Raw genomic sequence first — 26,439 nt, forward strand, 5'->3', positions numbered from 1 at the left:
CCACAAGCCTGTATAGCCCACGACAGCCAAATAATAATGAATCATTTCATAAATAATGGGTTTAGGGGCTTATCGGGAATGAAGAGGCCGCTGCCGTGCGCTTATCTCCCTCGGCCACATTGCGGCCTGTGTTCCGCTCCCCACACTGAGGGAGCGCGCTGGATGCGGAGAGAAATAACTCAGCCACACACACACACACACACACACACACACACACACACACACACACACACACACACACACACACACACAGTGCTCCACAACTGGTTGAGAAAAAAAAAAGGGAGGAAAAAAAAAGAAAAACCTCAGACATGGATGACCCACTCACAAAATGGCTCCACTTACACAGTAACATCAACAACACGGCTGGAGCGGTAAGTGCAAAAAAAATAAAAAAAAATAAAAAAATAAAAAATTGAATAAATAAAATTAATTAGTCTAAAAAATTAAACAAATAAAAGTATATCACTTTATCTGAAGCACAACATTTGGCGGCAATAGACGTTATAGTGCAGATTTGAATGGTGTTGTGCGCGAAATATTTAGCCTATATTTTCTGCTATTGTCCGATCGGCCGGTGGAGACTGTACGGGATGTTATAACGGATGCGAGGCCTGTTAGAGAAATACCAGAAATAAAAGCACGCTTTTTGTCGTTGACGATCTGTTGTGTTATGATAATAACACTCCGATTATCTTTACTTTTATCGAGAAAAAAAATGTACCGACTAAAAAGACTTACCGGTGCTTGGAAGATGCGTTCAATGCCCTGGGACAAGCCTTTGATGTTCGCCTTTAACAACAACAGCAACTATGGCCTTTACCGCGATGAAACAAGGATTACACAACCTGCTCAGACCTCCGTGTAAACGACCGGGTCCAAGCGTTTTTCGGAGCTTTACAGGTTAGTTGTGTATTTGCCGAAAGCAGAATAATTTCAGCGGAGAATGGATATTAACCGAGCTGCGTTCGAGGTCCTGGCACAAAATTGCTTCATAAAGACAATTTCCTCCTGTAAAGAAATCAGCTGCCGAAGTGTATCGTCTTAAAATCTTTAAATGTAAATTCCTACCCAACCCTAACAGACATTAAGATATTAGCTTAGCCGTGTAAACCGTGCTGAAGGCCGAGTGTCGATAGATAAGAGAGTCATGAGGGGAAAATTATGCGCGAAACCACAAGATAAAAAATGGATAAGTTGACGTTTTTAAAATCTAGCCCATAATAAAAATGTTTCACTGAGGTAAATTCGTAATTGCATACAATTGGTTCCAATATTCTGGCTCGTTTAACTTCAAGATAAGACCTCAAACAACAACAACAACAACAACAACAAAAAAATGCTCACAAATTCTCACAAAAATAAATAATACATTTAAAATGTTCATTTCGTTTTAAACTTAAAATGTAATATAAGAGAAGGTATGTATGTCTTTTGTGGAAAACTGCATGCACTGAAACCCTGTTATTATAATTTGTTTTAATGTGACCAAAATGTCTTGAAAAATCAATTTACTAACCAGCAATTATTGGTCTATTGATAGCATTTTTACTTTCGTTGTTAAATATAAAGTCTGCAGCTGATAACAATAATTATAATCATGATTATTGTATTATATATATCAAAAAAGAGTCTACAATAATAATCATAATTTTGTTTACAGTAATAATAATGGCTTGTTTTCACTCAAAGTCTTGCATGGAAATAAAATGCGTGGTTATGTGCTAATGCTTGTGATGTTTTGAGCTGTGAATTAATCAACGGAACTCTTATTTAGGAGTAGTGGACTCGAGCGAGTGGTGACGGTATAAAAATGATGGAAAAACGGCAGCCGGAGCTGTGTCCTGGAAGTCCAGATGTGCAGTCCGGTCCTGGAAAGCGGCAGGACTCCTCCATCATCACCAGACAGAACGGATGCAAGGAGGATGAGGAGCCGAGGAAAGAGGAGGGGGGAGAGGAGAGGGGAGGGAGCTTGAAGGGGGTTGAGGAGACGGATGACGTTCCTCTGCAGAACTCGAGCAACGGGACCAGCATCAGCATCATCATCAACGGCGTTGCCAAGGAAACTGCCTCTCACAACGCCCTTGACCTGAAAAGGGAAGTGCCGGTGATCGAGCTCTCTAGGAGAGACGCTATAAAAGCGGTGGAGCAGAGGACTGAAAGCCATTTGGTGCCGATCACGGAACTTCGCAGACCTCCACCGCTGCCGCTGCCGCTGCCGCCGCCGCACCGAGACGACGCTCGAATGGTCCAACTGAGCCAAAACGCGTTTCCTGTCCCGGCCCGGGCGATGCTCTACAACCTCGCGCAGCCTCTCGCCGCCATCAACAGGTAAGGATGGAGAAGGGAAGAGAGTTTCATGACTGCACGTTTCATTTGATCATTGTGAGTGCTCATCATAAAAGTTTGATGGCTGTTGAATGTTACCCAGTGGCCCTGCAAGGATATACTGCAGTAGATGCTTGTAAAAGAAAAGAGTATGTGTGTGTGCGTGTGTGTGCGCGTGAGCGTGTGAGCTTGTGTGTGTGTGTTCATGAGCCTGTTCATGAGAATGTGGTCCTGGTGCAATAAATGAAATGATGCTGTGTTCCATGTTTTCTCATACACCTGTGCACCTTTTTGTCTGCTTTCTATTGCTGAAGTCTCGGAGGGGAGTCGGAGCAGTACAGCATGTACCCCAGCAACAGGGTAAAGCGCCGCCCGGCGCCTTATGAGGTTGAACTCGACGAGGGTAGGCGCATTTTAGATCTTTATAAGTATGGTAAGACGCACTTCTGCTGTGTCCTCCTTCTGCCAATATAGTTCTCCAAATGTCCCCTCCTCATCTCCATTGTCATTCATCCACTGACATGGATCTATACTGTGCCTAATTTTGGTGTTGCAGAAGATGCTTTGCAAAAAGATCACTTAAGCATGTGTTTAACCCAAGAGGAATAAATGCATCACAAGTCATGGCATAAATGAATGCTGGTAGTCTGAATGTCAAAACCATCTGCCCGCATGCCATTAAAGTAAACTCTTTTCAGTCTGATTGGGGCTTCATTTGAAACATCCTTTCCACCACTGCCTACCCGCTGCCATATGCAGGGGAGGAGGATGGGGGTGCTGCTGCCTCCATGCCAAGGTTTTACCGCAGAGTGGGCTGAAGGATTAAGATAGACTGGGTGTGTTCCAAGGGCGACAATAGCCTGGAAGACACCATTGTTGGGGGTGGGAGGCTGTTACTACCTGTAATGGGGCATCTTTTATCATTCCACAATAAATAAAAAGTAAAGAGAAAGCACACAGTCTCCCCCCAACACCCTTTCCAGGGGTTTGACAGGCGAAACCAACCATTTCTTGTGCACTGCATATACATCGCACTTGGCACATGGCAACATATTGCATGTAAATAGCTATAGGAGGACAATTTTATAAAATAATTCTTCAGTGTTAGGAAACTTCTTTTTGTTTTTATTACAAGTTAACTTTTCTCAAAGCTTATGTGCAGCTGTACTTCTTACATTCTTATTTTTGCGGTTGAATTGCTTTACCCTTTTACCGACTGCATTGCCTGTTTCAGTTCAGCATTTCATGTTGTTTGAGTTACATCCTCAGTCCGTGCCTCTTTTCCTTACGCTCTCAATGCCTCTCTCCTCTTTCTGTTCCTCTGATAGCTGGCCAGCCAAAGATTGTTCGGCGTATCTTCACGAACAGTCGTGAACGTTGGCGGCAGCAGAATGTAAACGGGGCATTTGCTGAGCTTCGCAAACTCATCCCCACTCACCCTCCAGACAAGAAGCTGAGTAAGAATGAGATCCTGCGGCTTGCTATGAAGTACATCAGCTTCCTCTCCAACCTCCTGGAGGATCAGGATGGAGGGAGGAATGTTGGGAACACAACTGATGGCGAAACAGGTCTGCTAGTTGGGGTTGGGACCCACGAGGGGGGCCCTCAGGGTGGACCACATCAGGACACAGTTGTGGGCTTGGCCAGGGACGACCTTCTGGAGACAATGTCACCAGGCTCCAGTTGTGGAAGCCTGCCTGATGGTGATGCGGAGGGCAGCCCTGAGAGCTTTATGGAGGACCAGGACTCCCCACCAGCTCCAAGGACTCTAACATCTTCTCGAGGGACCACGCTGCATCTAGGTGCTAGGGAGCTGAGGCGCAATGGACGCCCAATGGATGGCTCCAGTCGCCGATGATGCTGACACGGATACCAAGAGACCGCAAACACAACACCTGAAACTGAAAGAGAACAATGATAGAGACTAAGTAAGAGATGCATATGCTCAGGACCTGTTAGCTTTGAATTGTCAATAAGAGGGAAAGTCAAACACAGCGTAGTGAGTAAGACAGTGTCTGAAACGGATCACCAATACTTTCATGTCTCCACACTACATCCGATGAATAGCTTGGTTCGATGGGTGATCAATTGAATTAGATTCAGCAAAAGACTTGTAAATTCTGCATGTCTCATGTCTTCGACTGACCTGCGGCTTCTAACTTTCTGTGTTTTGAAAGTCCAAAGACTGGATATACTAAAAAATAACACACACACACACACACACACACACACACACACACACACACACACACACACAAAGAAAGAGCAAGCAAACATAACAAAACCAAACAAAAGAATCAAAGAGACACCCAGCAAAGACTTTTGACGTGTAATTTTGAAGTTCATTAATTATACTATTGGTTAAACTGCAGCCAGAGCAGATCTAAGACGCTTGTACAGTGCAGCAGGTACCACTGAATAAACCTGGAGCGTTATGACCACCAAATTGAATGTGTTAGAATAATGACACAAAAGTAAGTTTGCCTCAGTTGGAGGCTGTAAATGAGTGGACTGGACTCTAATTGTACCCATGAAGTTACGTATGTATTGTAAATAGCATTATATTTCCACTGCACAATGTAATAACAGTGACTCGAGGTCAAGTCATGTGATTTAAGATGTACCGTAGTGTGTTTGTTGATGGGTTTACTAGCAAAACGGTCTTTTAGTGGACAGGAAACGTGGATAAATGAAAGGAACTGAGATAAACTCAAAAATGTAAATCAAGCAACCAAACCTAGTACATCAAATGTGGTACCATTTAGTTCTTTTACACTTTGGTGATGATAAAATGACATCAAATATGCCACCAGACAGTAAGACAACTTCACTGCCTGAACAAATATATCTATTTGAAATTGCTGTGGAGGTACAAGACATGCAGCGTGTTTCTTTCAGTGTACAAAATATGGGGTCATATGAAATCATGGGATGGCCCATGCAGTCCTTTTGATATGAATGTCTCTTTCAGTGTATTTTTTTAACTGTAATGCAGTTGTAGTTTAGTAAGGTACACAGATAAATCCCTTCATTGCCACATTTTACACACACACATCCAAATACACAGACGCACACATGTCAACACACACACACACACACACAGACTGCACACAGTGTTAATATCATAACAACACCAGCAGTTTTCTGACAAAGTATCGCTCACTGTTGTGGTTATCCTGCTTTTTCAGCAGGACTTAGTAGCTTCTACTGGTACCTTTGGTAACTATGGTATTTTATGAATTGCAGTAAAGGGACATTGTACGTTTGGTAATGACATATTTGTTGTAAGATAGTTGTATCTATAAATATATCCCATGTTAAATCGATGAATTTTATACAAAACCCCTGAATAAAACATGCCGAAGAAAAGCCTTGTATTTGATCGCACACCAGCATGCTGTTCGTCTTATTGATTCCATTCAATTCATTCATTTTTAGCTAATTCTGATTTAATTCAGGTCATTTTCATTCAATTCAATTCAATTATCTTGTAGTCCTAGAAACAGAGCTGTATATGTACTTTTGTGCCTCTTGCATTGCATCAGAACTAACAGATTTACTCGCTTTCACACCTTTACTTTGAAATTCAAATCAAAGTGATTAATCCGTAGGGGAAAATAATGGCATACCATGCAACTGTCTCTCATCTTATCTGTACAGATTATATGGTTAAAACCACAAACTCCCCACGAAACTCCCCCAGCAGATGCTGGAATCCTCACTTCCTACCAACAAGTGACAACTTCCCTTGGAGGTTAACGTGGCTCTGTGACCTGCAGGATATCCTGCCATTGTGAAAGTGGTTTTGACAGCCTCCACCGCACTCTTTCACATGATGTTGTGTCTGTACGCACTGTGAAACCGCCACAAGATTCCCGAGGCCCCATGAGTTATTCATATTCACTTACACAATCGAAAAATTATGTTTATCATTGTGTGCTTGTTATTATACATTTTTGCCACATAAATGCCACCTTCTCTGCGGTGTATTTCCTTACTTTTTCTACAAGTTTGCGCAGACCCCACCACCAGTAGCACTACTACAGCTGCATCAGCTCTTGGACATTTCTAAAGAAAAAACTATAACTGCTTCCAGAGAGCATCAGACACATTCAGGTGTGTGGAGACCTCTCCTGTGCTCTGCTCTGCCTGCACTGGGACTCCTCAGAGGACCTCTCTAGGTTAATGCCTGCCAAACATTTACCTGCTCCAGTGTTGCTCACTCTCAAACAGACACAGACTCACAAAAAGTGAGGGATAGAGGGAATGAAAGGGAGGGAATAAGAGGAGGCTTGTGCGCGTGTTTGTGTCTATGCCTGTGTGTGAATGACTGTTAATGGTTGCGAGAGCAGGCTTGCATGTGTGTGTGTGCTCTGCATAGATCTGTTTGTGTGTGTATATGTGAGCTGGCGCATGCGTATGCCTGTGTGTGTGTGTGTTTATCAGCTGAGTGCAGATGGGTGGCAGAGTGGCTCTTGCAGCCAAATGATTCAGTATGCTAATGAGTTGTTATCTGTGGTGCTGCAGGAACAATATACTGTCTTTCTCACAGTGGGAATCCAGCCTGCTGGGAGCAGATTACACTGCACACACCGCCAAGGTAGTTATTTATATTTTCACACAGAGTAGTAGAAAACACATAAGTGCACATACACATATGCACACATATCTACGGATAGGCCTATAAACAAACAAGCGAAACAACATTTTAACATAAACACACGCGCGCGCACGCACGCACACACACACACACACACACACACACAAACACAGAGGATCATCACTACCTACTGCACCATAAATGAAGTGGAAATCTGTGTTAAATTTATGTTCTTCACCAGCAGATGGAGATGTCATTCTGGGTTTTCCTCTCTTACATGTTGGGATCCTTCTCTTTAAACATCATTCAAAAAATGTTACAAATGTGGCGTTCACATTAAATTCACCCACAATTTTAATAGAAATATGTCTGTAACTTAAAGCACACAGCCTGAAAAAATAATTGAATTCTTATATGTCATATCAAAATGATATAGACTACAAAGAAATGTTTACCTTTTAAACAGCTTGTGAAATTCTTATAATATATCAAATTGCATGAGAAATCATAGTGCACTGCTTTTATTTTGAGTAGAGCCTAGACATTGGATTTGGAGGAAAAAGCAAGCCTTATTACGTTTTAATAAAAGAGATGAATGAAAAAGACTGTCTTTAATTATGCTAATTTGGAGGTTCTCTATTATTACAGTATTTCACATTAATGTAATTGTTTTACCATGTGTTGCTGGATTGAGTGTACACTCAACAATTTTGTCCCCCTCAGGAAAGCTGAGGAAATATTTGCATGTTCATGTGACTGAATGAAAAACTGCATGTTGTTCAATGAAATAAATGAGGCATGGACACCTTGTAATAACTGCATACGCTGTACTGGCAGGTGAATATAAAATTGCTGTTTGTTGCTTTTTTCTCATTTTAGATCAGATCAAATCAATTAGTGGGACCAACCTGAGGAACATTTTGAAAGGCATTATCAAACCGGTGCATAAAGGCATGCCCTGCCATGGTACTGAAGATATATAGTGATGCATAGCTGATTAAAAATCAAAACAAAGTAGTTGATGAAGTGTAACTATCCCCTCGTGCAATCTTCCAACCTTACTGGCATAATACCACCATGCCATGCACAACAAAAATTCTGGTTACAATAGAACATCATTTTGGTGCATTCATGGCTGTCAATCACAGACGGTTGTTCTCCCAGTCCAAAGCTAAGGCAACAAATCAGTTATTCTGGCTGTGTGATGTCAATGAACCATTATTTCTACTTGTCTCAGCTTCCCACATCAGTCTGATACGGTTCCTTTGGGTCTAAATCACCTTTGCAACAGCCTCCAATTTTGTTTGGGGGGGGGGTGGTGGTGGTTTGGAAACATAACAAGGAGTTTGTTCCCATTCTTGGCCACTGTTTCTGTACTGTGTTGCCTTAAAGAGCACTGTCACTGAACCAAATTCAGGAATTTGGAAAGAAACTGAGCCGTGGCGATACAAAATCAATTACATGAGAATCACCTTCATTATTCTGGTGTATGAATAATTCCAGTAGTTTGTATACAAGGCCAAGATGATGATGATGATGATAGAAACATATCTCCTTATTCTTTATTTGCAACCTTTTAATGACAAATATTCAGTCAGGTTCCTGCAACTAACATAATCGTCTCCAGTGCCTTCTTACATGTCCTGGCATCTTACACCCTCTAGTGGGAAAAAAGTGCAATTATATATCATTTAGTTGAATTATTTCAACATTTTTGGCTGCACTGATACTAAGCTGAAGTACTCTTGCTGTAGTGAGTAATGGCTTGTAAATTAACTTAGAGGTCTATGTCTAAGTAAATAAAACACACCGATAATTCATTTTAACCAGTCATTTTTAATGCAATGTTGAAATCAATCTAAGTGTTGCATATAAAAAGCCTCATTTGTCTCCAAATACAGCAAAGCGAGCAAAGCATTTGGTCTGATTTGAATGCCAGCAGAGCGCACATACTGACACACCAGTGTTCAGCTAATCGCATTCATTTGACAGAACGGCGCAGTAGGCTGAAGTTTGCACAGGGTCAACAAGAAGTTAAAATCAGAGCTCAAGGTCAAAGGTTGCAATCACAGGTTTTCGATGGCGGTAGGTTTAGTTTTTGAGTCCGGGTACAGCAAGAAGCCGGAGAAAGTGCTGTCATCTTCAGTACTGGAGAAAATTCCGTTCCAGTCCCTCAGCGTCTCGAGCCACACTTGGTCGCCTTCCTCCAGCTGCAGCAGTGCCAGGTTGGACGCTTGATCGATGTCTTGGCCATACAGAGAATCACGAGTCCGCAGCTTCCGTAAGCCGTTGACCACCAGAGCAACACGCACAGGCCGATTGCGTACAGTGATGTGGTAAGTGAATAAGTAGACGCCAGGGTAGGTGACATTGAACTTGTTGAGTGCTGGGTCCCAGTGCCCCTCCCCGTTATAAAACACCTTATCAAACTTCACAGGTATGCCAGGTGGAGGGAAGGACCTGCTGGGGAACAAGCCCACACTGAAAGCAGAACGGACCTGCTCCACGCTCTCACCTGGCAGGCCCTTAGGACCTCGAGGCCCACGGCCACCCTTAGGTCCCCTTTCCCCTCTCACTCCTGGCATGCCCCTCCCACCTGGAGGTCCTGGGGCCCCTCTTATCCCAATATCCCCCTTCCATCCTAAAGGTCCAGGCTCTCCTCTCTCTCCCTTTCCACCATCAGTTCCATTTATACCTGGGGGACCCACCTCACCTCTCAGACCAGGATGCCCATGTTCACCCACATCACCTTTCTCTCCTTTCTCCCCTGGTAAACACTCTCCTGGAAGTCCATGCTCACCTTTCTGACCCTTTGTCCCAGCTGTCCCTGGAGGGCCCATAGGCCCCTCTCGCCCAGTGCTGCCCCGTGTCCCATTCAGGCCAGGCTCTCCTCTTTCTCCCGGGTCCCCTTTCAAACCACTGAAGCCACGTTCACCTTTCTCTCCTCTGAGGCCTGGATCACCTGTAGTGTATAAAGAAGTTGTTTTACCATAAGAAGTCATGCTCTAACCAAAATCATTAAACTGTTTTCATTTTCAAATATTTGCAAACGGTGTCTTTATTTTAACTCTTTTTCTACCACGACTGAAACAGTCATGCAATTAGAATGGTACTGGGGGTCTTATTGAAAGTTGCACACCTTTTTCTCCTGGTTTTCCTGGTACCCCTGGGGTCCCAGGAGGCCCCACAGATCCTTGATCACCTTTTTCACCTGTGGTAGTTTTAGGAAATCAAGTGCAGAAAAATACATCTATAAAGCACAAACAGTGTTTTACAAAGAAGAATATAAAGAAAGGGAGATTGAAAGACACTCATGAGCTCATTTGCTTTTCAAACCCGTTGTACCTAAGTTGCCATTGAGCCCATTGGCTCCAGGTAGTCCTGCTGGTCCTGGAGGCCCTTTTGGCCCTGTTTCTCCCTTCTCTCCTGGAAACCCTGGAAAACAGAGAAAATGTGAGAGAGGGGCTAATTTTAATATAAATGCAATTTTCATGAAAACAAAAATTCCTCTTACCTGGAGGGCCTCTCTCTCCTGGTGGTCCTGGGGGCCCTCTCTCTCCCCTCGGCCCCACAGGGCCTTGTTCTGGTGGACAACACGCACAGACGTTGAAGAAGCATTCATTGAAGTCAACGGTGTAGTTTCCAAGCGTGTTCCCGGGAGGTGTTATCGCATCTGTAAGGAACTCTGTGGCGTAGGTGTCGCTGTAGTAGGTGGTGCTCTCTGTCGGCGATGAGGAGAAAGTCTCCATCATGACCACTGCAGTCTCATCTGTGTGCAAACTGCTGGAAGGGGCTGTGGTGATCCGTTTAAATCCTCCACCAGCACTGCTGCTCACAGCTTGATGGGGCCCTGTGCCCTGAGGTTTGGGCCAGTGTGTGGTTCTGGCACTGGAGGTCAGCACGGCCATCAGCACCACGAAGAGAGTGGCAGGATAGATAAAGCGACTGGATGGCATGCTGAGGGCTCAGTACAGTGCTTTGTGAACACAATAAGAGCAGAAGTAAGATGGCTGACGCCAAAACTGGTGCATCACTTTTAGAAGATCTGCTCTATTGCAGTGCAGTGCACTAACAGTGCTGAAGCAACAAATAAATCTTACCTGCTGATGTTGACTTTTCACTCCATTCTCTCCAACTAGTGATTGACGCAGTTTTCGTCCCTCCTTATATTACCCTCAGTACCCCAACTCCTGTACCATCAAGCCAATGAGAAAACAGGGAACAATAACAGCAGGGGTTATCAGGAGGTAGGTGGGCTGGAAACAACAGATTCATGACTCCTGTGGGACATAAAATAAAGGAGCTTGTATACAAGGCAAGACTTTATTCTTTGTGATATGGGATATGATTCCAGGGCCCGGCGGTGCATATCCTGTTCAGGTGGTATTCACACACGCTTGCTTTGTACATAAACGCAAGAAAATCTAAAACTGAAAACACATACGCAGAACATGAACACACACTTACTATTTATACACACAAACTCACACCTTGTTGGTAATGGATAACTTCTCGTACGAAAGTTTCTGAGGGCAAAACTTTGAAGCAATCACACCATTTGGCAAAACCTCAAAGCAGAACGTGGATCACCGTAGACGCATGTGGGAGGGGGGTCAATGTCCCAAAACAGGTTGTGTGTCAACATCGAGCCAAGCCTTTATCTGATAAACCCAAATAGCTCAGTAAACCTTGTGGAAACCTGGCCCAAACGACCCCCGAGTCCCATGTCTCACAGTCTGAGGGGTCCACTTTCAATCGCTGTCTCTCAGTACCTCATGTTTGGCTTCCAAGATTCTTCAAAAGTATGTCATTGAGGTTAATCAAATGAGAAAGGTTTTGAGGACAGCCACTGTTGAAACATTTCACAACTGTCACAACATATAAATGAGAACACGATACTTTAGTATCGATGTTCCAGTTTCTTAAGAAAATGTGTAGAACACCTTCCTCCAAAGTTAAAAGTTCAAATTGGATTGTATGTCTGTAACAGAGCTTCCTTCACCCTTCAAAACAGAAAATACATTATAGCCACTGGGTAGAAGACAAAAAAGAAACAATATTTAAGTCCATGCAGTCGATACCATCAGCCATACCCCCCAAAAGTAAATAAATAAATAAATAAAATAAAGATAGCCACACTAATTTCCCTCAGGAATGTCAAAGCTTTATTTACTGATATTTTTATTGTGTTGCCTCTTCTAATAATTTTTGAGTGTGTATCTTGACTACTTTGTTTAAAATTTGTAATTGAAGCTGAACAGGTCATCTTATCTATGAAATGTGAATGTAAATATGAGCCACCTGGGGGAAGTTTTTGTTTAGTCGTGACAATTTCAACTCCAACAAAGGTATGGTCTCACTGTGCGATTACTACTGTTATTGTTGTTGTTGTTGTGGTCATTATTCTATACTTTTCTGTAGATTAACATTCTGTCGTTCATAAAAGGCCACAGCACCCCATGATGGACAGATAGATCTGGGATGAAGCACAGTATGTAATATTATACTAGATGACATCATCATTTGATTCCGCAGCCGCCGCCATTGGCCCAAATGTTTTGCTTTTGCACCGTATGAACTTGCAGCTGCGCACTCATGTCAGCCCGGACATCTGAAGGAGCAGCGTCAAGCTGGCTCCTCTCAAAACAATCCACCTCCGTTGATGACTTTCAAAATAAAACCTCACCTTCACGACCCCCCCCTCACTGCGTGCAATGATTTTCGCCGCTTTATTAAGACAACAGCGCATGACTTCCTATTTTGGCGGTCTGTGTCTCGGTGTTTTGACGCTGGGGGAGAATGGAGGCGTGTGTGTGTGCACAAAAATGCTAAGTTGATGCGGGCACATCACGTTCAGAGAGGAAACGGGGTCAGCTTCTGGGAAAAAAAGGAGGACACCTCCAAGACACGCCGTCCACCGTCTCCCCGCTGACTCTGTCTCTGTCCGGGGTGGGTCTAACCCAAAAACCCCGTCATCCTACCATGGGCTGTGGGAGATCGGCTCAGCTCGGAGAATCCTGTTGCAGCCGTCCGGAGAGCCGACGATAGGAGCCGAGTCCATGAGGGTTTGTGGCCGGCTTTTGTCCTGCGCTTCCCGGCCCCGGTGTCTGGCGGCGCGCGGTGCATTCATGCGCCCGGAGTAGAGCACTCAGGCCGGCGAGGAGCTCCGTCAATGTCGGGCTTCTGTCCTGCTCTCCTCCAAAAAAAAAAAAAAAAAAAAAAAAAAAAAAAAAAAATCGCGGCAGTGAATCGATTTCTTCATAGCTCCGCTGAGCGGATGGAGTGAATTGGTCCAAAAAAAAAAAAAAAAAAAAAAAAAAAAAAAAGGGGGAGAGAGAGACTGACCACAGTTTGGTTGCGTGTGATGATAGGAGACACAATGACGCTCCTGTCTCTTCTGGGTCGGATCATGCGCTATTTTCTCCTCAGGCCGGAGACGTTGTTCCTGCTCTGCATCAGTCTGGCGCTGTGGAGTTACTTCTTCCACACCGACGAGGTGAAAACCATCGTCAAGTCCAGCCGGGACGCCGTGAAGATGGTGAAGGGAAAAGTGGCCGAGATGATGCAGAACGACCGGCTGGGAGGCCTCAGCGTCCTGGACGCGGAGTTCTCCAAAACCTGGGAGTTCAAGAACAACAACGTGGCTGTTTACTCCATACAGGGCAGGAGGGACCACATGGAGGACCGCTTCGAGGTGCTCACCGACATCACCAATAAGACTCATCCGTCCATTTTCGGGATATTTGACGGTCACGGCGGAGAGGTAAGCTTGGAGGAGAGATGTGGCTCAGGCCCATCACCGCATTTGTGTGGAGATGTGCTACTGCCGTTGATTCAGGGAGATTACTGTAGGATACGCATGCTCGTTCATTTTTAATGCTGTTATACTAAATTCAAATCCCTTTGAATGTCGTCATTTAAGGATATAAAGTATGACGACACGATTACCATATCAATTTGTGTTTTGATTAGGAAATATTTTAGGGGGTAACCATTGATATAATAGCGGTGCTGAAACAATCAGCGCTGCTTTCTGTCTGTATGTTTTTAAACTTGGGCACAGCATTTGAGTTACTCACTTCATGTTACGGGCATTTTTTGGAAATACAGCAGTTACCCTTCCTGCAGCAGCTTTTGTGTGACCACCACCCCCATCCCACTGCCAGGCACTAAGTTGTGTGCCTTTTCAATAGGCTTAGGTTTTGTCTCTCTCTCCTCCACCCCCTGTGTTGTCAAGGGTCAGTGGTCTCTTGTGTTTGCCTTCAGACCACTTTTCTCAGATGCCATCTGTCCCACCCCACATCCATCCATTCATCAAGTTTCTGCATGGATCACATCATAGAGAGATGCTAATCATGCCTAGAACTCAGCTCATACTGGTCAATGTCCCTGCAGTTTTACTAGGAACTTACTAGGAATCAAATTGTATTTATATAGCATCAAGTAATAGCAGTTACTTCAGGGTACTTTTCATATAGAGCAGGTCTAGCTGCTCTAAGTCTCTGTGGAATTACTGGACAACAAATCCCACCATCAGCATTTTCTTTAAAAAAAAAAAAAAAAAAAAAAAAAGCACATTGAAGTCAGTGTTAGCTTTAATAATTGAAAAAATACATGCAAACGAAATTTGTCTATAGCTAGAAATCATTTCCTACTGATCAAATATCAATTCACACCGGCCCATTCATTCCTTTGTTGGTATGTTTGCAGATATCTTACAATGAGGGGATAGATTTAAAAAAAAAAAAACAAAAGAAAGATCTTGGTTGCAAGAGTTTCTGTCGGGTTGTGATCTGAGAGAGTCGACTGAAACAGACAGGAAGCATAAATATTTGTTTATGGGAGTGGAATAAGCAGACCCCCCACCCATCACCCCCATCTGTTTGTCTAAGTTCCTCACTCTCCTTCCGTTTCTGTCTTCATTTCTCTTTCCTTTCTATAAATCTATGACTAGATTCATTGGTGTATGTATTTATTCTTTATTTGTATCCTTCTGGCTTTCAGTAAGTTATGTGGGTACAAAAATAAAAGTGGTCACTTTGAGATGGATTTCAGCCATTATCGAGTCATTACCACGAACAGACTGATCTCATCATGATATATGGAAACACTCTCAGCACACTGACCAGTTTAAACTGCAAATGCATTATAACAGGAAACTGAGTCTAATGCTCTGGGATCACGGAGGAAAGCTGCGTTTACCTTCTGGGAATCGCAATGGTAATGATGTTGTCCGGAAAATTACTGCATGTGTGAATATCCTCAAATGTTTATTTGCTTGTTTTTATGCAGTTTGGCACGACTTTATGCACACACATATTGACTATATTAAATTAAGCCATGTTGCCAAGCCAAATATGGAGAGATAAAACAGGCTGTGTCTGGCAGTGGAGTGTGTCCCAGATCTGAAGATATGCAGGAAAATTTCTCAAACAAGTCTCTGTTTTTTGGGTTTGTTTTTTTTTGTAGTTTTTATTGAGGCTGTGAGTTGTGGCCCAGAATAGTAAAAGTCAGCACAAGCTACTGCTCCTCTTTTAACGTGATTCCCTGACAGTATTTGCTGTTGAAGCAGGAAACTGTGAGTAGTTTACAACTACAACAGCACTGCACTGCAGTTTGGAGTAGAATTTTATAGTGACAGAGAGATTTAATAAAGCAAAAAATCAATAATAGCTCCCAAATACCATTATCAAACCTGCATTATCTAATCCAATCATCAGACTGAACATATTTAGATTTTTTGGGGAAGTGCACTGTATTGCTCCTGGTGTTTCCAGCTGTTTACTACAAATCGAAAATGTATATGTGGAATTTGATATCTTTTGATTCTTGCTGTCATTAAAGTAATGAATTAGTACATTTGTCCAGCAGCAAATGGGGCATTAGCAGAATGAGAGTGTTTTATTTTTATAATCCAGAGTGCTTTTATCTGGCATTTCATGTCTGGGTTTTCTTCCTATATGTTACCTCCAGCTTATTTTATGAGTGGAATTATAGTGTTTGTTAGTTCAACTCATGATAAACTGTGAATACTACATTGACAGCAACTTTAGTTGCTTAGAAATGAAATGTTAGGTTAAAATATGAATAGATGACATTTATCTTTGCTCAGTGATTTTGCACAGGTAAATTGAACCCCCTCCCACAAAAAAAGAAAAGAAACAACAACAAACAAACAAACAAAAAAACCCCTCAAAAACAAAGCACTTTTTGGAAGAGTTGGTAATCAAACTGATATATTCACATACTACAAAATCACTCCAGTGAAGTTGTTCGAACAGCCCCAAGTGTCAAAAGTTTCAGAAGAGCGAATATTAAAGTGCCAGTGTAAAAAATTTTATGTTACACTCACCGGCATTAGCATAATGGAAATCTTGGCAGAGAAAATTAGAGAAGAAGCGGATAAGTAAGGGCAGGAGGAAGAGGGCAACTTGGCTGGAGGATGAGGATGTTGTTCAATAATTCAACGCAGAGCACCTGCTATATGAAATGAAAAAAAGCACTCTTCTAAATTAGTTGCATTGGACCATATAACCTGGTGACAACTGGGGGAACGTGTAATAGGTATGAGACTTAGGAAATTGTGGTGACCTGTCAAACTGAGAATAATTGATAAATGTGATGAAATCTACATAATACAGTGAAGCCAGTTACATTTTACAAACAGTTTTAGTCTGTTGGGTACAGAAACAAGCTGCAAACACAACATTTTCAAATGTGACCTATACATTTACATATAATATGACTGAGTCATGGTTCCATTTGTTTGAAGTGTCTGGTGAATATAAGGCATATTTTCGCTCTACTTTGAGTTTAATGCTCTACCCTGTCCCCCAGCAGTTCAACAATGCTTTGCATTACAATAATGCATCTATTTGCTGTGACTAAAAGAGGCTTGTTTCCTTTGAGGGGAGGAACAGGAGTTGAGGGGAACAGCAGATGCGGGTGCTAATACTCTCTGCTGTTATCACTGCGACTGCTTTCAAATTATGTACAGTCATTTCAGCCGTTTATTGCTGCATCTTTAAACTCTGCAGTAGTGTGGGGTAATGATCTGGCCACATATAGAACTCACACCAGTTGTTTATTGACTTTGCGTTGTGCTCCACATTATTATCTGTCCTCTTTTTGTCTAATCTTCCCTGTGTCTCCCAACTTCCTCCCATCTCCCAGGCTGCAGCAGACTATGTAAAGGCCCACCTGCCAGAGTCCCTGAAGCAGCAGCTGCAGGCCTTTGAGCGAGAGAAGAGAGAGAGTGCCCTCTCATACACCAGTATCCTCGAGCAGCGCATTCTGGCTGTGGATCGTGAGATGCTGGACAAGCTTTCTGCAAACCATGATGAAGCAGGTCAGGAGTGGGGGGAGGCGGGGGTGAATGCGTACTGCGTGCGTTTGTATGAGGCAGGGTTTCCATTTTTAAGCCAAGATAGAAAACATTTTCTTTCAAGCTTTAAAGTTTTAAACATTTATAGGCAATGCTGTATGCCACGTCACCTAAACCTTGGTAAAAAGAGAGATGAGTGGTGCCTTCAAGTGCTCCTTTGTTCAGTATCTGACAGGGATGGCGTGCCACAACACCTCAGCTATCAAATAAAACCTCTCAGCACAATAGCGACATTTACGTCTTTGATGTCTCATTTTGTACAGTTCACTTGTAAAGTTTCCAGATACGTCAGTGTTATAACATGATGCTGCTGTGTGTTGTCGTAGCTGGTACTCAGATTGGTGCACAGATTTATTTACAGTGTGACACTAAAGAAGACTTCTTAGGATTTACTCTCTCGATGTGAATGATATTCGTAATCTCATTATCAAAACACTGGAGCAACTTTTGACTCTTCAGACACCTCTTTGTCTGTGGTTATCTGTTGAAACTTGCACCATTGATTCAATGTGTTTTTCTTCCAGGAATCTCTAGGTTATATTTTAAAGTGGTATGCTTGCTGATCAGCCATGACATAATGACCAGTGACAGCATTGTCTCATTACAGTGGGTGTTGGTGGGAAGGATATATTAGGCAGCAAGTGAACGCTTTGCCAACAGACATTGAGTTTAAAAGCAGGCGAAAAAGGCATGCGTCATGTTGTGAGCGACTTTGACATGGGTCACATTATGAAGGCTATAGACGGCCGAGTCAGAGCATCTCCAGAACTGCAGCTCTTGTGGGATGTTTTTGGTCTGCAGTGGTCCCTACCTGCCAAAGGCTTAAGGTCCAAGAAAGAAAAACTGCTGACAGGGTCGTATGCGGCCAAGGTTCACTGATGCGGATGGAGAGCGAAGACTGGCCTGTGTGTTGTGAACAGAGGAGCTACTGTAGTAAGAGCACTGCCAAAGATAACTTATAAAAAACTGTTAAGGCTGCTTCTAAAAGAAAGGTGGGTTGTTATGGCAGCAAAAGGGGGACCTACACAATATTATGCAGGCGGTGGTTAAAGCTGATCGATCTGTTGTGAGAGATTCATTTATGGGTACTTGATGAATCGTTATAAATTACCGTATTCATCGCTGTGTTGAGCATTAAATAAATATGATAGGGTAATTCAATTCATGTGACAAAGTGAGAGCTAAAAATAGTTGTTGCACAGAAAAGCAATTTATCATTTTTTGTGATACATCACGCACTTTTAAACAGTGAGTAAATTGTAAACTGAGTTGTTGGATATTAAAATTACATTTTTGTCTCTCTCTTTCTATTGTGGCTGCAGGAACAACATGTCTTGTGGCGCTGCTCTCAGACAGAGAACTCACTGTGGCCAATGTTGGAGACTCTCGTGGTGTGTTGTGTGACAAAGACGGGAATGCTGTCGCACTGTCACATGATCACAAACCATATCAGCTCAAAGAACGCAAGAGGATCAAGCGTGCAGGTAAAGAAACCACTATCAGGATGAACAAAACTCACCTGCTCTGCACTTTCCAGAGGTTGAATTTGGAGCTCTTGGTTTCCATCTGATGGTCTGTTTGAGAATAACAGCGTGTTAAATACACTTAGCAGGATCATGAATAGATATTAACCTGTGTGATTAAAGGATGGTCTCAAACTGACATTTATCACATTATCTTGAATAAATTAGTTTTCTTCCTCAGGCGCAGTTTATTTTCTGCCACTCACACAACAAACAAAGTAATCAGCACACACTTTTTTCTCATCATTGACTATAATTAATTGATTGACTTTTGTGCTTTCGTCTTCACTTCCAGGAGGTTTCATTAGTTTTAATGGCTCCTGGAGAGTGCAGGGAATCCTGGCAATGTCCCGGTCTCTTGGCGACTACCCACTGAAAAACCTAAACGTCGTCATCCCTGACCCTGATATCATGACCTTTGATCTGGACAAACTGCAGCCAGAGTTCATGATCCTGGCTTCTGACGGCCTGTGGGATGCCTTCAGTAATGAGGAAGCTGTTCGGTTTGTCCGTGAGCGTCTGGATGAGCCTCACTTTGGTGCCAAGAGCATTGTCCTCCAGTCCTTCTACCGCGGCTGCCCTGACAACATCACTGTTATGGTAGTAAAATTCAAAAGCGGGGCCGGGGGCAGCAGCAAGGCGGGGGAGTAGGTCAAGTTCAGAGCCCGCATTGTTTTCTATGATTTTCCCCATCTTCTGGATGGAGCAAACAAGTAAGCTATCAAAGAAGGACTGAGAGAATACGAAGTATAGACACTGAAAACTGTGCTTTTGAGAAATGCGCATCCACCCATATGCACACATGCACACATGCACACAAACATATGCATACACTACAATGATGTTTTTATTTTCTTTGTAGGTTTATGATTGAAAGGGCATGTGAATAAAATATAAATCCAATAACCATCTGGCAACAAAACAATGAATAGATTAAAATAAAAAAAAAAGGTCTCCTACAGTGGAGATGCATAAATGCAGGACAAGCAGACACCAAACAGGGGATTTCTCTTAACCAGCACATTTCAGACTGTGATTGATTTACTACCGTTTACTGTACATGCACACGACTGGTACTGCTCCACTGGAGGCTTCAACTAGTGCCTACTCAAGAACTTACTGTGCAACTGCAGAAAGCTACTGGAAATGTATTTGCAAACACCACCCACCCTGCTTGCTGCATTTTGATGATGCTAATGTATGTAATGTATCATATGGCTGACCTGGAAAACATCAAAATCAAAAAAAAAAGAAAAGAAAAAAAAAGAGAGAGAGACTCCAGTGGATCCATATCTTTGTTAAACTAGAAGTGAAGCTACACCTACAATCTAACTCTAAAGTATCAAGCATCATCTTTCCATGTAGACTTGAGATGAGGCTGTTTTATAATTTGTATTTTCCTTTAGCTGAATTTGCCACAAAAGTAAAAAAAAAAAAAAAGACAGGACTAATATGACTAATCACACCTCATTCGACTGCTATGCGGTTTGGATTCCATTTTAATTTTGAGGTGCCAAACTACTAATAAGCCTTTCAATCAAACACACTTTAATAATGCTATCATGGAAAAGTTTCCTTTAACAAGCCTTAAAAGGAAAATTTCTATTTAATTTAAAATAGAATTAGAAATGCATTATTAGATCACCATATATCTACATCCTTTGACAACTGGAACTACACCCAGTCTCACAAACACCTTTCAAGTCTGCAGGATGTGAGTGATACTTAAAAGCCAACTGGGTGAGATGTCACTAAAACATGCAACACACAAACGCACACAAACACACAGAAATTCTGGAAAAGAAAATGCACCTTTCAGATGTTTATATTTTGGAATGGCAAATTCTAAATGCATATCAGCCATTGTAAGCACTGCATATCCTCGGTAATACGAGAGGGTTTTAATGTATGTAAAACCAGATTTCATTCCTTGCCCTCTCTTGGTAATGCAATGTTACGGAGCTGATGTGGACTGTCGCATCAGAAATGATTTTACACCATCTGTATGAGGGCATGTGCTTTGTCTTATCCATGTTCATGAACAAAGTGCATAGAGGTGGACATCGGTTGCTGCCTTTGACCCTGGAAGCACATGAAACGGGAGGTACAACAAACTCCTACGTCTTGGAAGTGACGAGCAACTGACTCAGATGTGACACATCGCTGAAGTGTACAGCTGGGGCCTGAATGCCAGGAGCTAGAAACACGATATGCTCCTGAAGCAATACCGTGTCATTGACAGCTACAGCCTGACAACGAAAGTTACAGTAAACCACGGATACTTGATTTACTACTGTTTTTTTTTTTTTTTTTTAGTTCAGCTACTATTTAGCATGGTGTACCATGACCTTTACATCATAAGCATTTTTTTTATTTAACTTTACCTAATGCCTTATTTATTATTATTATTTTTTTGGATGCATCTGGCAGCTTGCCCGACCAGTATTCTGTACTTTCACTCTTCTGTCCTTCTGTACATGAACAGAAGTTTACAATAAACCATGATCCCCATCCCTTTTTCATTTGAGATGCGGTCCATCATTCATTGCTGTTGAGCTAATGCTCAGTGTAATAAAAACAAAACGCAGTGTAAAGACTCTCTGTATGTAAATTATCAGTAGCCTATTAAACAAGCTGTTTCCCCTGAAACGTATTTCCACCTCAAGTCTTTATTATTGCAAAGGCCTCCTGTCTCATTTAGGCCTTTAACAGTCAAAACACACTCACACAGTCAAAATTTGGTTCTTGCACTCAGTTCAGAGATGAGAAGCCCTACTTCTATTTTAGCCAGAATGAATTCACTATCATTATTCATTCGTTTATTTTGGACCACAGTGCACACAATAAGTTTGGATGAATTGTGAGTGAGAAAACAAACACAGGGGGGGCTGTGGAAAAACACGTGCAGTATGCTTCATGTTTCTAGGATGGCTGCGCAGGATCAGAAATAGCTCTGCTCGGCCACTGCAGGGCAACTGAACCTCACTGCTGCTGCTGCCATGTTTAGTGACGGCCTCTGCCAGGTGGAGAAACTCAGAATAGCTCTGACATGAAGTGATGCACATTGCTCAGGACTCGTATTGTAGTTGGCGCCTTACAAACACAAAATCAAGTGCGTCACAGCGGATTTTTACCGGAACTCTTAATCTCACTTTATTTGGATTTGCCACTTTATAAGTGAGACGAGAGCGCGCAGGCAGCAGTGGTAGAAAGTTGACATTAAGCCAATCCAGAAATCAGATAGACCACAATTATTCTGCTTAATTTTGAAATTTCAACATGGGACAACACGGTTCCAAATCTTCCATAGAGGCGAGGGTGATTTTCCACCGCTTTGACTCCGTGGACATGTATCGGGGACAGGACGCATGTTATGCTCAAACCTCTGTGGTCCACATCCAGAAGAAGATGATCAGCCAGTCCACCGGTTCGCACTCATCCCGTCTGCGCTCCTGGTCCCAGAGCCGCTGTCACTCTGGGGCGCTGGTGTACGTGATGGACAACCCGACCGGCGGCGTGTGGGTGAAGCCCGGAGGGAAGTGGACCAGATCGTGATGGAGAATTAAGGAGAAAGCCTTGAAGATCATCGATGGGATAAAGTGAAGCACCCCGTGACTGGACGCGCTGTGAGCGTCCTCGCCTCCCTCCTCTACCGGCAGGGTGCCGGCTGAGCTCATCCACCAGCTGACATTTATTGATTTGGTCTGTCTGAGACACTGTCGGACTGGGAGATGATGAGAGGAAACGATGGTGATGTTCCTTCTGCTTCGATATGACTCGAGAAGAATGAAAGCGCACGTTTTGAATGCTGCAGAATAACGCGGAGAGGATCAAAATAAAAAGAGGAACTTGGGCTAAGTCTGTACTGAGAGCTAACATCAGCTGTTGGTTTAACACGGTACAGACTGGGTCAGAGTTAAAACTGCTGACCACCCTTCATTTATTTTTCCCATTTTTTATTTGACCTTATCGTCCTTTTATCAGTTGTATCTATATGGGCATATAGGTCTCATAGGCTCCAGTAGCACAGCGAAATGTTTTACACTGTTTCAAACAAGTAATGTAGCTTGAATGTGACAGCTCGTTAAAGGTCATCTTGATAGTTTGAACTAATGTCTGCCCATTGTGCCTTTTTGCAACAGAAGGGCCATAATGTTCGAGTTGTTAATGGATCTTTTTGTTTTTGAGAAGCATATAAACTTTAGGTAGGCTTTGAGAAAGTGGGACAGTAATGGCAGGAGTATGAGGACCGTCTGTATGTTGAAATGAAGATTTAAAGACTTTAAACCTCACATTGTTATATTTATGTTGAATAAGTCTACAGTTCTTCAAGGAGAAACTGCATTTCTTTCTTTGTCTGGCGACATCTGTTAAGCCTAATATTACCGATCATGGTTGCTTGTTGATTTCCACTTACACTGAGGAAACAGTTGTATTGTGTAACAAGTGTGATCCTATGGAATAATAAAATAATGGAGCTGAGTCGTAATGGATTTGAAGAAGGTTCAAAATAACCTCTGCTCATTGTGCTAAAAAGACACTGCACAGCATGCTGATGCGTACAAACAACAACAAACAAACAAACAAAACCCAAACCTTAAAAAATATATATAATTTTGCTATGATTTTAACATTTGGTTCATGGTAAAGTAGGATCCTTTCAGCAACTAGTCAAAATGTTTGAGTTCTTTCAAGATGAAATGCCTGTCTTGAATCATCAAATTTCAACTTTGAAGGCAATCAAACGTTCTGGGGTTAAATTACTTCCCCAGCCTATTGGCCTTTTTGCCTTTTTGTTTGCAAGAAAGAAAATATTTCAGTAAAATAACCACATTCCATGACCATTGTACGCTAAGCTGAGCACATGGGGGGGTGAACGAACAATGGATGAACATTTGTTATTGAATCTACTGCACATAAAGAAGGGATATCCTCAGGCAGAAACTTTGCCCCCCTGGTGTGGCACCTTATCAGTGAGCTCTGAGTTCAGATAATGGCTCATCCATTACAGTCAGGGCTCCGCACTGAGCAAACACTGCGTCAAAGGTGACCTGGAAGGGGAAGATATCCAGCTGCAGTTGGCTGTCTTTATCTCTGCACTTCGTCATGGGCCTCCGAGGATCCAAGCAGCCCGGAGCCCAGGTCCTGATCCTGGGCCTGGACAACGCCGGGAAATCCACCCTCCTGTACAAACTCAGGCACAACGCGACCGTGGCCACCGTGCCCACCATCGGTTTCAACGTGGAAATGATCGAGGCCAGGAAAAACCGGAAGAACGTGCTTTTAACCATGTGGGACGTCGGCGGCCAGGGGCAGATGAGAGAGCACTGGAGCAGTTTCCACTCGGACGCGGCGGCCGTCGTGTTTGTGGTGGACAGCTCGGACAGGGAGCGTCTCCAAGAGGCGAAGAGAGAGCTGCGGAGGACGCTGAGGAGCGAACAGCTGCTGGACAAACCGCTGCTCATCCTGGCCAACAAACAGGATGTGAACGGAGCCCTGACTGCCACCGAGCTCAAGGACAGGTTTAACCTGAGAAAAATGTGCTCAGGTCGGGACTGGTTCGTTCAGCCCTGTTCCGCCTCGACGGGATTTGGGGTTGAGGAGGCCTTCAGACAGCTGGTCCAAATGGTCAGACTGCCATCAGAGCCTGGAGCGATGAAAGACAACATCAAGGAAACAGTGCACTACCTAAGAACGAATAGCAGGCATTAAGTTTTATTTAAAAGAAATGTTCATGACTTTATAAGAAATACAGTTTGAAACAAGATGTTCCAAATCATAACTCCAAGTGAATCACATTTCAAGACATTGGTCCTTTGAGATTTTTTTGCAGTGTTTGTAATGTGCATAATAACAATAATGGCGTTGTAAGATAATCAGACCTCTGCAAGCTACTAAAGCATGAATGAAAATATATTACTATTATGGACAGCACAGGAAGCACAAGATAACCCCTCTATTAAGTTTATTATAGTGCATTAAAACTACTGCTGAGTACCTGATACAAAGCGTAACTGCAGAGTTGTTTTCGTTGGTACATGCACATCATCTTTCAATTATTAAACAGATATCAACTATCTCAGACAGTCGTGGACAAGTACATTAACGTCCTGGGTTTATCTTGCTGATTCTCCGTCAGCGAGATGCATAAGATAACATTTTTGGGTTATTTTTAATGTTTATACTTTGGGTTGTTGTTTGTTTGCTTGCTTTTTATGTATATAAGCACAGTTGTCCTTGTTAGTGCATATGGTGACATTTTGCTATTAAATGCTCCCACACACACCTTATATATGCATGTATATATCATGAAATTATTTTTTAAATGGTCCATCCATTCTTTTGCACTACATATTGAAAACTTGGTAAATGGTTTTCATGTCAGCAATTGTGTGATGCTGTATAATATACTTCTCAAGCCAAAGGCACATTATAGCCTTAAACGTGGCCTTATAAGCGGCTTATTTCTGGCCTAAGAAACATTAGATCTATCATCAAAGCCATTGATAAATGATGCCATGTGAGAAAATAAAAAATCTTTGACACTCATCTGGACACTGATTTCTTGGAATAAATGGTACAATGAAAGATGAGCTATGAGGCCAAAAGTATTCAAACAGGCATAAAGTTCAGACCGAGAGAAGACATCGTCCTGGGCAGTTTGTTTTCGGTGCTTCTAAAGTCTCCACGTTAATTATTTAAAATAGGATCTCAGTGATCTGCAGTGCTGTATAGCAAAGATCCACTTCGTCCTCGTCAAGTAGCTTGTCCAATGGAAGCCTCCAGCCGTCCTCTACTTTCATCCCGCATCGTCTCTTCATACGTCGGTAAGCGTTTGCATTCCTCGTATGTGGGCAGCTGTGCAGCCGGGGCCGGATCCACCAGGCTGTGGGCTGTGGAGCTTTCCACAAGCGGATCCTGTGACGTGGTAACAGTCGGGTGTCCGTTGTTTGGTGGGGTGAGCTGCCTGGATCTGGAACACAACACTCTCTGGACAAAGTATCCGAGAGCAAAGAGGAGCAGCAAAATAAGAATTCCCGAGAGTTTCCGGGTCACCATAGCGATGTTATAGTAAGTCTTGTCCACGAATTGTTTGCAACAAGTGACGGCAGTGGTGTTGTTTCCCTGCGTGCAGCAGATCTGGTCATCCCGACAAATGTCCTGTCCACATCTGCGAATGGAGTGAACAACTGTGCAGACGACGAACACCAGCAGCGTTTGGCATCCGTGGACAAACATCTCTGTTCAAACGGGGGAAACGATCCTGGGAAAGCCCGCTTGAGACAGGACAAGCAGGATGCATGCGAGACGGATCAGCGTAGGTAATACACTGAATGATGCGTTGGTTGAAAGGCTGAAGCAGATGCATCACCGGCGCACCACATGCCCAGAGGGCGCATAAAACCCTTTGAAAAAAGACGAGAAACAAACCATCATCTATGTTTGCACATAGAGCAGTTTGCACTCGTTATTCACCAAAGTCTCCCACAATAACGAATACTGAGATTAACCTACAGATCTTGTCTCTGCAACTTTGGCTATTTTTATAAGCTTGACATTAACTCCCAAGCGCATTTCAATGTGCTCAAGATGTATTATGCACT

At 42.9% G+C, this 26,439-nt stretch overlaps 4 protein-coding genes across 7 annotated transcripts; 3 read left to right on the forward strand and 1 right to left on the reverse strand.

The window, feature by feature from the left end:
• Positions 1–250: 250 nt before the first annotated feature.
• On the forward strand, positions 251–5,692 carry tal1 (T-cell acute lymphocytic leukemia 1). 2 transcript variants are annotated; one of them, XM_029524018.1, is made up of 4 exons: positions 251–374; positions 1,778–2,331; positions 2,643–2,731; positions 3,657–5,692. In XM_029524018.1, exons 2-4 carry the CDS (start codon positions 1,814–1,816, stop codon positions 4,184–4,186), a joined length of 1,137 nt encoding a protein of 378 aa, XP_029379878.1. In that variant the 5' UTR covers positions 251–374; positions 1,778–1,813; the 3' UTR covers positions 4,187–5,692. The 2 variants fall into 2 exon arrangements, with proteins under 2 accessions (XP_029379878.1, XP_029379879.1); XM_029524019.1 differs by having other exon boundaries at positions 300–374; positions 1,781–2,331.
• A 3,165-nt stretch (positions 5,693–8,857) lies between these two features.
• otol1a (otolin 1a) lies at positions 8,858–11,118 on the reverse strand. The gene is made up of 5 exons (XM_029524016.1): positions 11,029–11,118; positions 10,443–10,904; positions 10,274–10,363; positions 10,068–10,139; positions 8,858–9,890 (listed from the first exon to the last, which is right to left on the reverse strand). The coding sequence occupies exons 2-5, from the start codon at positions 10,882–10,884 to the stop codon at positions 8,995–8,997; spliced, it is 1,500 nt and encodes a 499-aa protein (XP_029379876.1). The 5' UTR covers positions 10,885–10,904; positions 11,029–11,118; the 3' UTR covers positions 8,858–8,994.
• A 1,589-nt stretch (positions 11,119–12,707) lies between these two features.
• ppm1la (protein phosphatase, Mg2+/Mn2+ dependent, 1La) lies at positions 12,708–20,289 on the forward strand. Of its 3 annotated transcripts, XM_029525320.1 has the most exons (5): positions 12,709–12,993; positions 13,358–13,691; positions 17,102–17,276; positions 18,635–18,796; positions 19,131–20,289. In XM_029525320.1, the coding sequence occupies exons 2-5, from the start codon at positions 13,464–13,466 to the stop codon at positions 19,484–19,486; spliced, it is 921 nt and encodes a 306-aa protein (XP_029381180.1). In that variant the 5' UTR covers positions 12,709–12,993; positions 13,358–13,463; the 3' UTR covers positions 19,487–20,289. The 3 variants fall into 3 exon arrangements, with proteins under 3 accessions (XP_029381179.1, XP_029381180.1, XP_029381178.1); XM_029525319.1 differs by having other exon boundaries at positions 12,708–13,622; XM_029525318.1 differs by having other exon boundaries at positions 12,710–13,691.
• Positions 20,290–23,941: 3,652 nt separating this feature from the next.
• Positions 23,942–24,547, forward strand: arl14 (ADP-ribosylation factor-like 14). The gene has a single exon (XM_029525321.1). It carries the CDS (start codon positions 23,942–23,944, stop codon positions 24,545–24,547), a length of 606 nt encoding a protein of 201 aa, XP_029381181.1.
• The last annotated feature ends 1,892 nt before the right edge of the window (positions 24,548–26,439 follow it).

Source organism: Echeneis naucrates, chromosome 17 (assembly GCF_900963305.1).
Source record: "Echeneis naucrates chromosome 17, fEcheNa1.1, whole genome shotgun sequence".
Lineage (NCBI taxonomy): Eukaryota > Metazoa > Chordata > Actinopteri > Carangiformes > Echeneidae > Echeneis > Echeneis naucrates.

Bases quoted from the DNA above. Each gene is read 5' to 3' on its own strand.
- tal1 (XM_029524018.1), top strand. From the start codon at position 1,814: ATGATGGAAAAACGGCAGCCGGAGCTGTGTCCTGGAAGTCCAGATGTG. The intron at 2,332-2,642 runs GTAAGGATGGAG...CTATTGCTGAAG, and splicing joins CCTCTCGCCGCCATCAACAG to TCTCGGAGGGGAGTCGGAGC. The intron at 2,732-3,656 runs GTAGGCGCATTT...TTCCTCTGATAG, and splicing joins TGAGGTTGAACTCGACGAGG to CTGGCCAGCCAAAGATTGTT.
- arl14 (XM_029525321.1), top strand. From the start codon at position 23,942: ATGGGCCTCCGAGGATCCAAGCAGCCCGGAGCCCAGGTCCTGATCCTG.
- otol1a (XM_029524016.1), bottom strand. From the start codon at position 10,884: ATGCCATCCAGTCGCTTTATCTATCCTGCCACTCTCTTCGTGGTGCTG. The intron at 10,140-10,273 runs GTACAACGGGTT...AAACTACCACAG, and splicing joins TGGGCTCAATGGCAACTTAG to GTGAAAAAGGTGATCAAGGA. The intron at 9,891-10,067 runs GTGTGCAACTTT...TATACACTACAG, and splicing joins AGGAAAACCAGGAGAAAAAG to GTGATCCAGGCCTCAGAGGA.
- ppm1la (XM_029525318.1), top strand. From the start codon at position 13,293: ATGATAGGAGACACAATGACGCTCCTGTCTCTTCTGGGTCGGATCATG. The intron at 17,277-18,634 runs GTCAGGAGTGGG...TTGTGGCTGCAG, and splicing joins TGCAAACCATGATGAAGCAG to GAACAACATGTCTTGTGGCG. The intron at 18,797-19,130 runs GTAAAGAAACCA...CTTCACTTCCAG, and splicing joins CAAGAGGATCAAGCGTGCAG to GAGGTTTCATTAGTTTTAAT.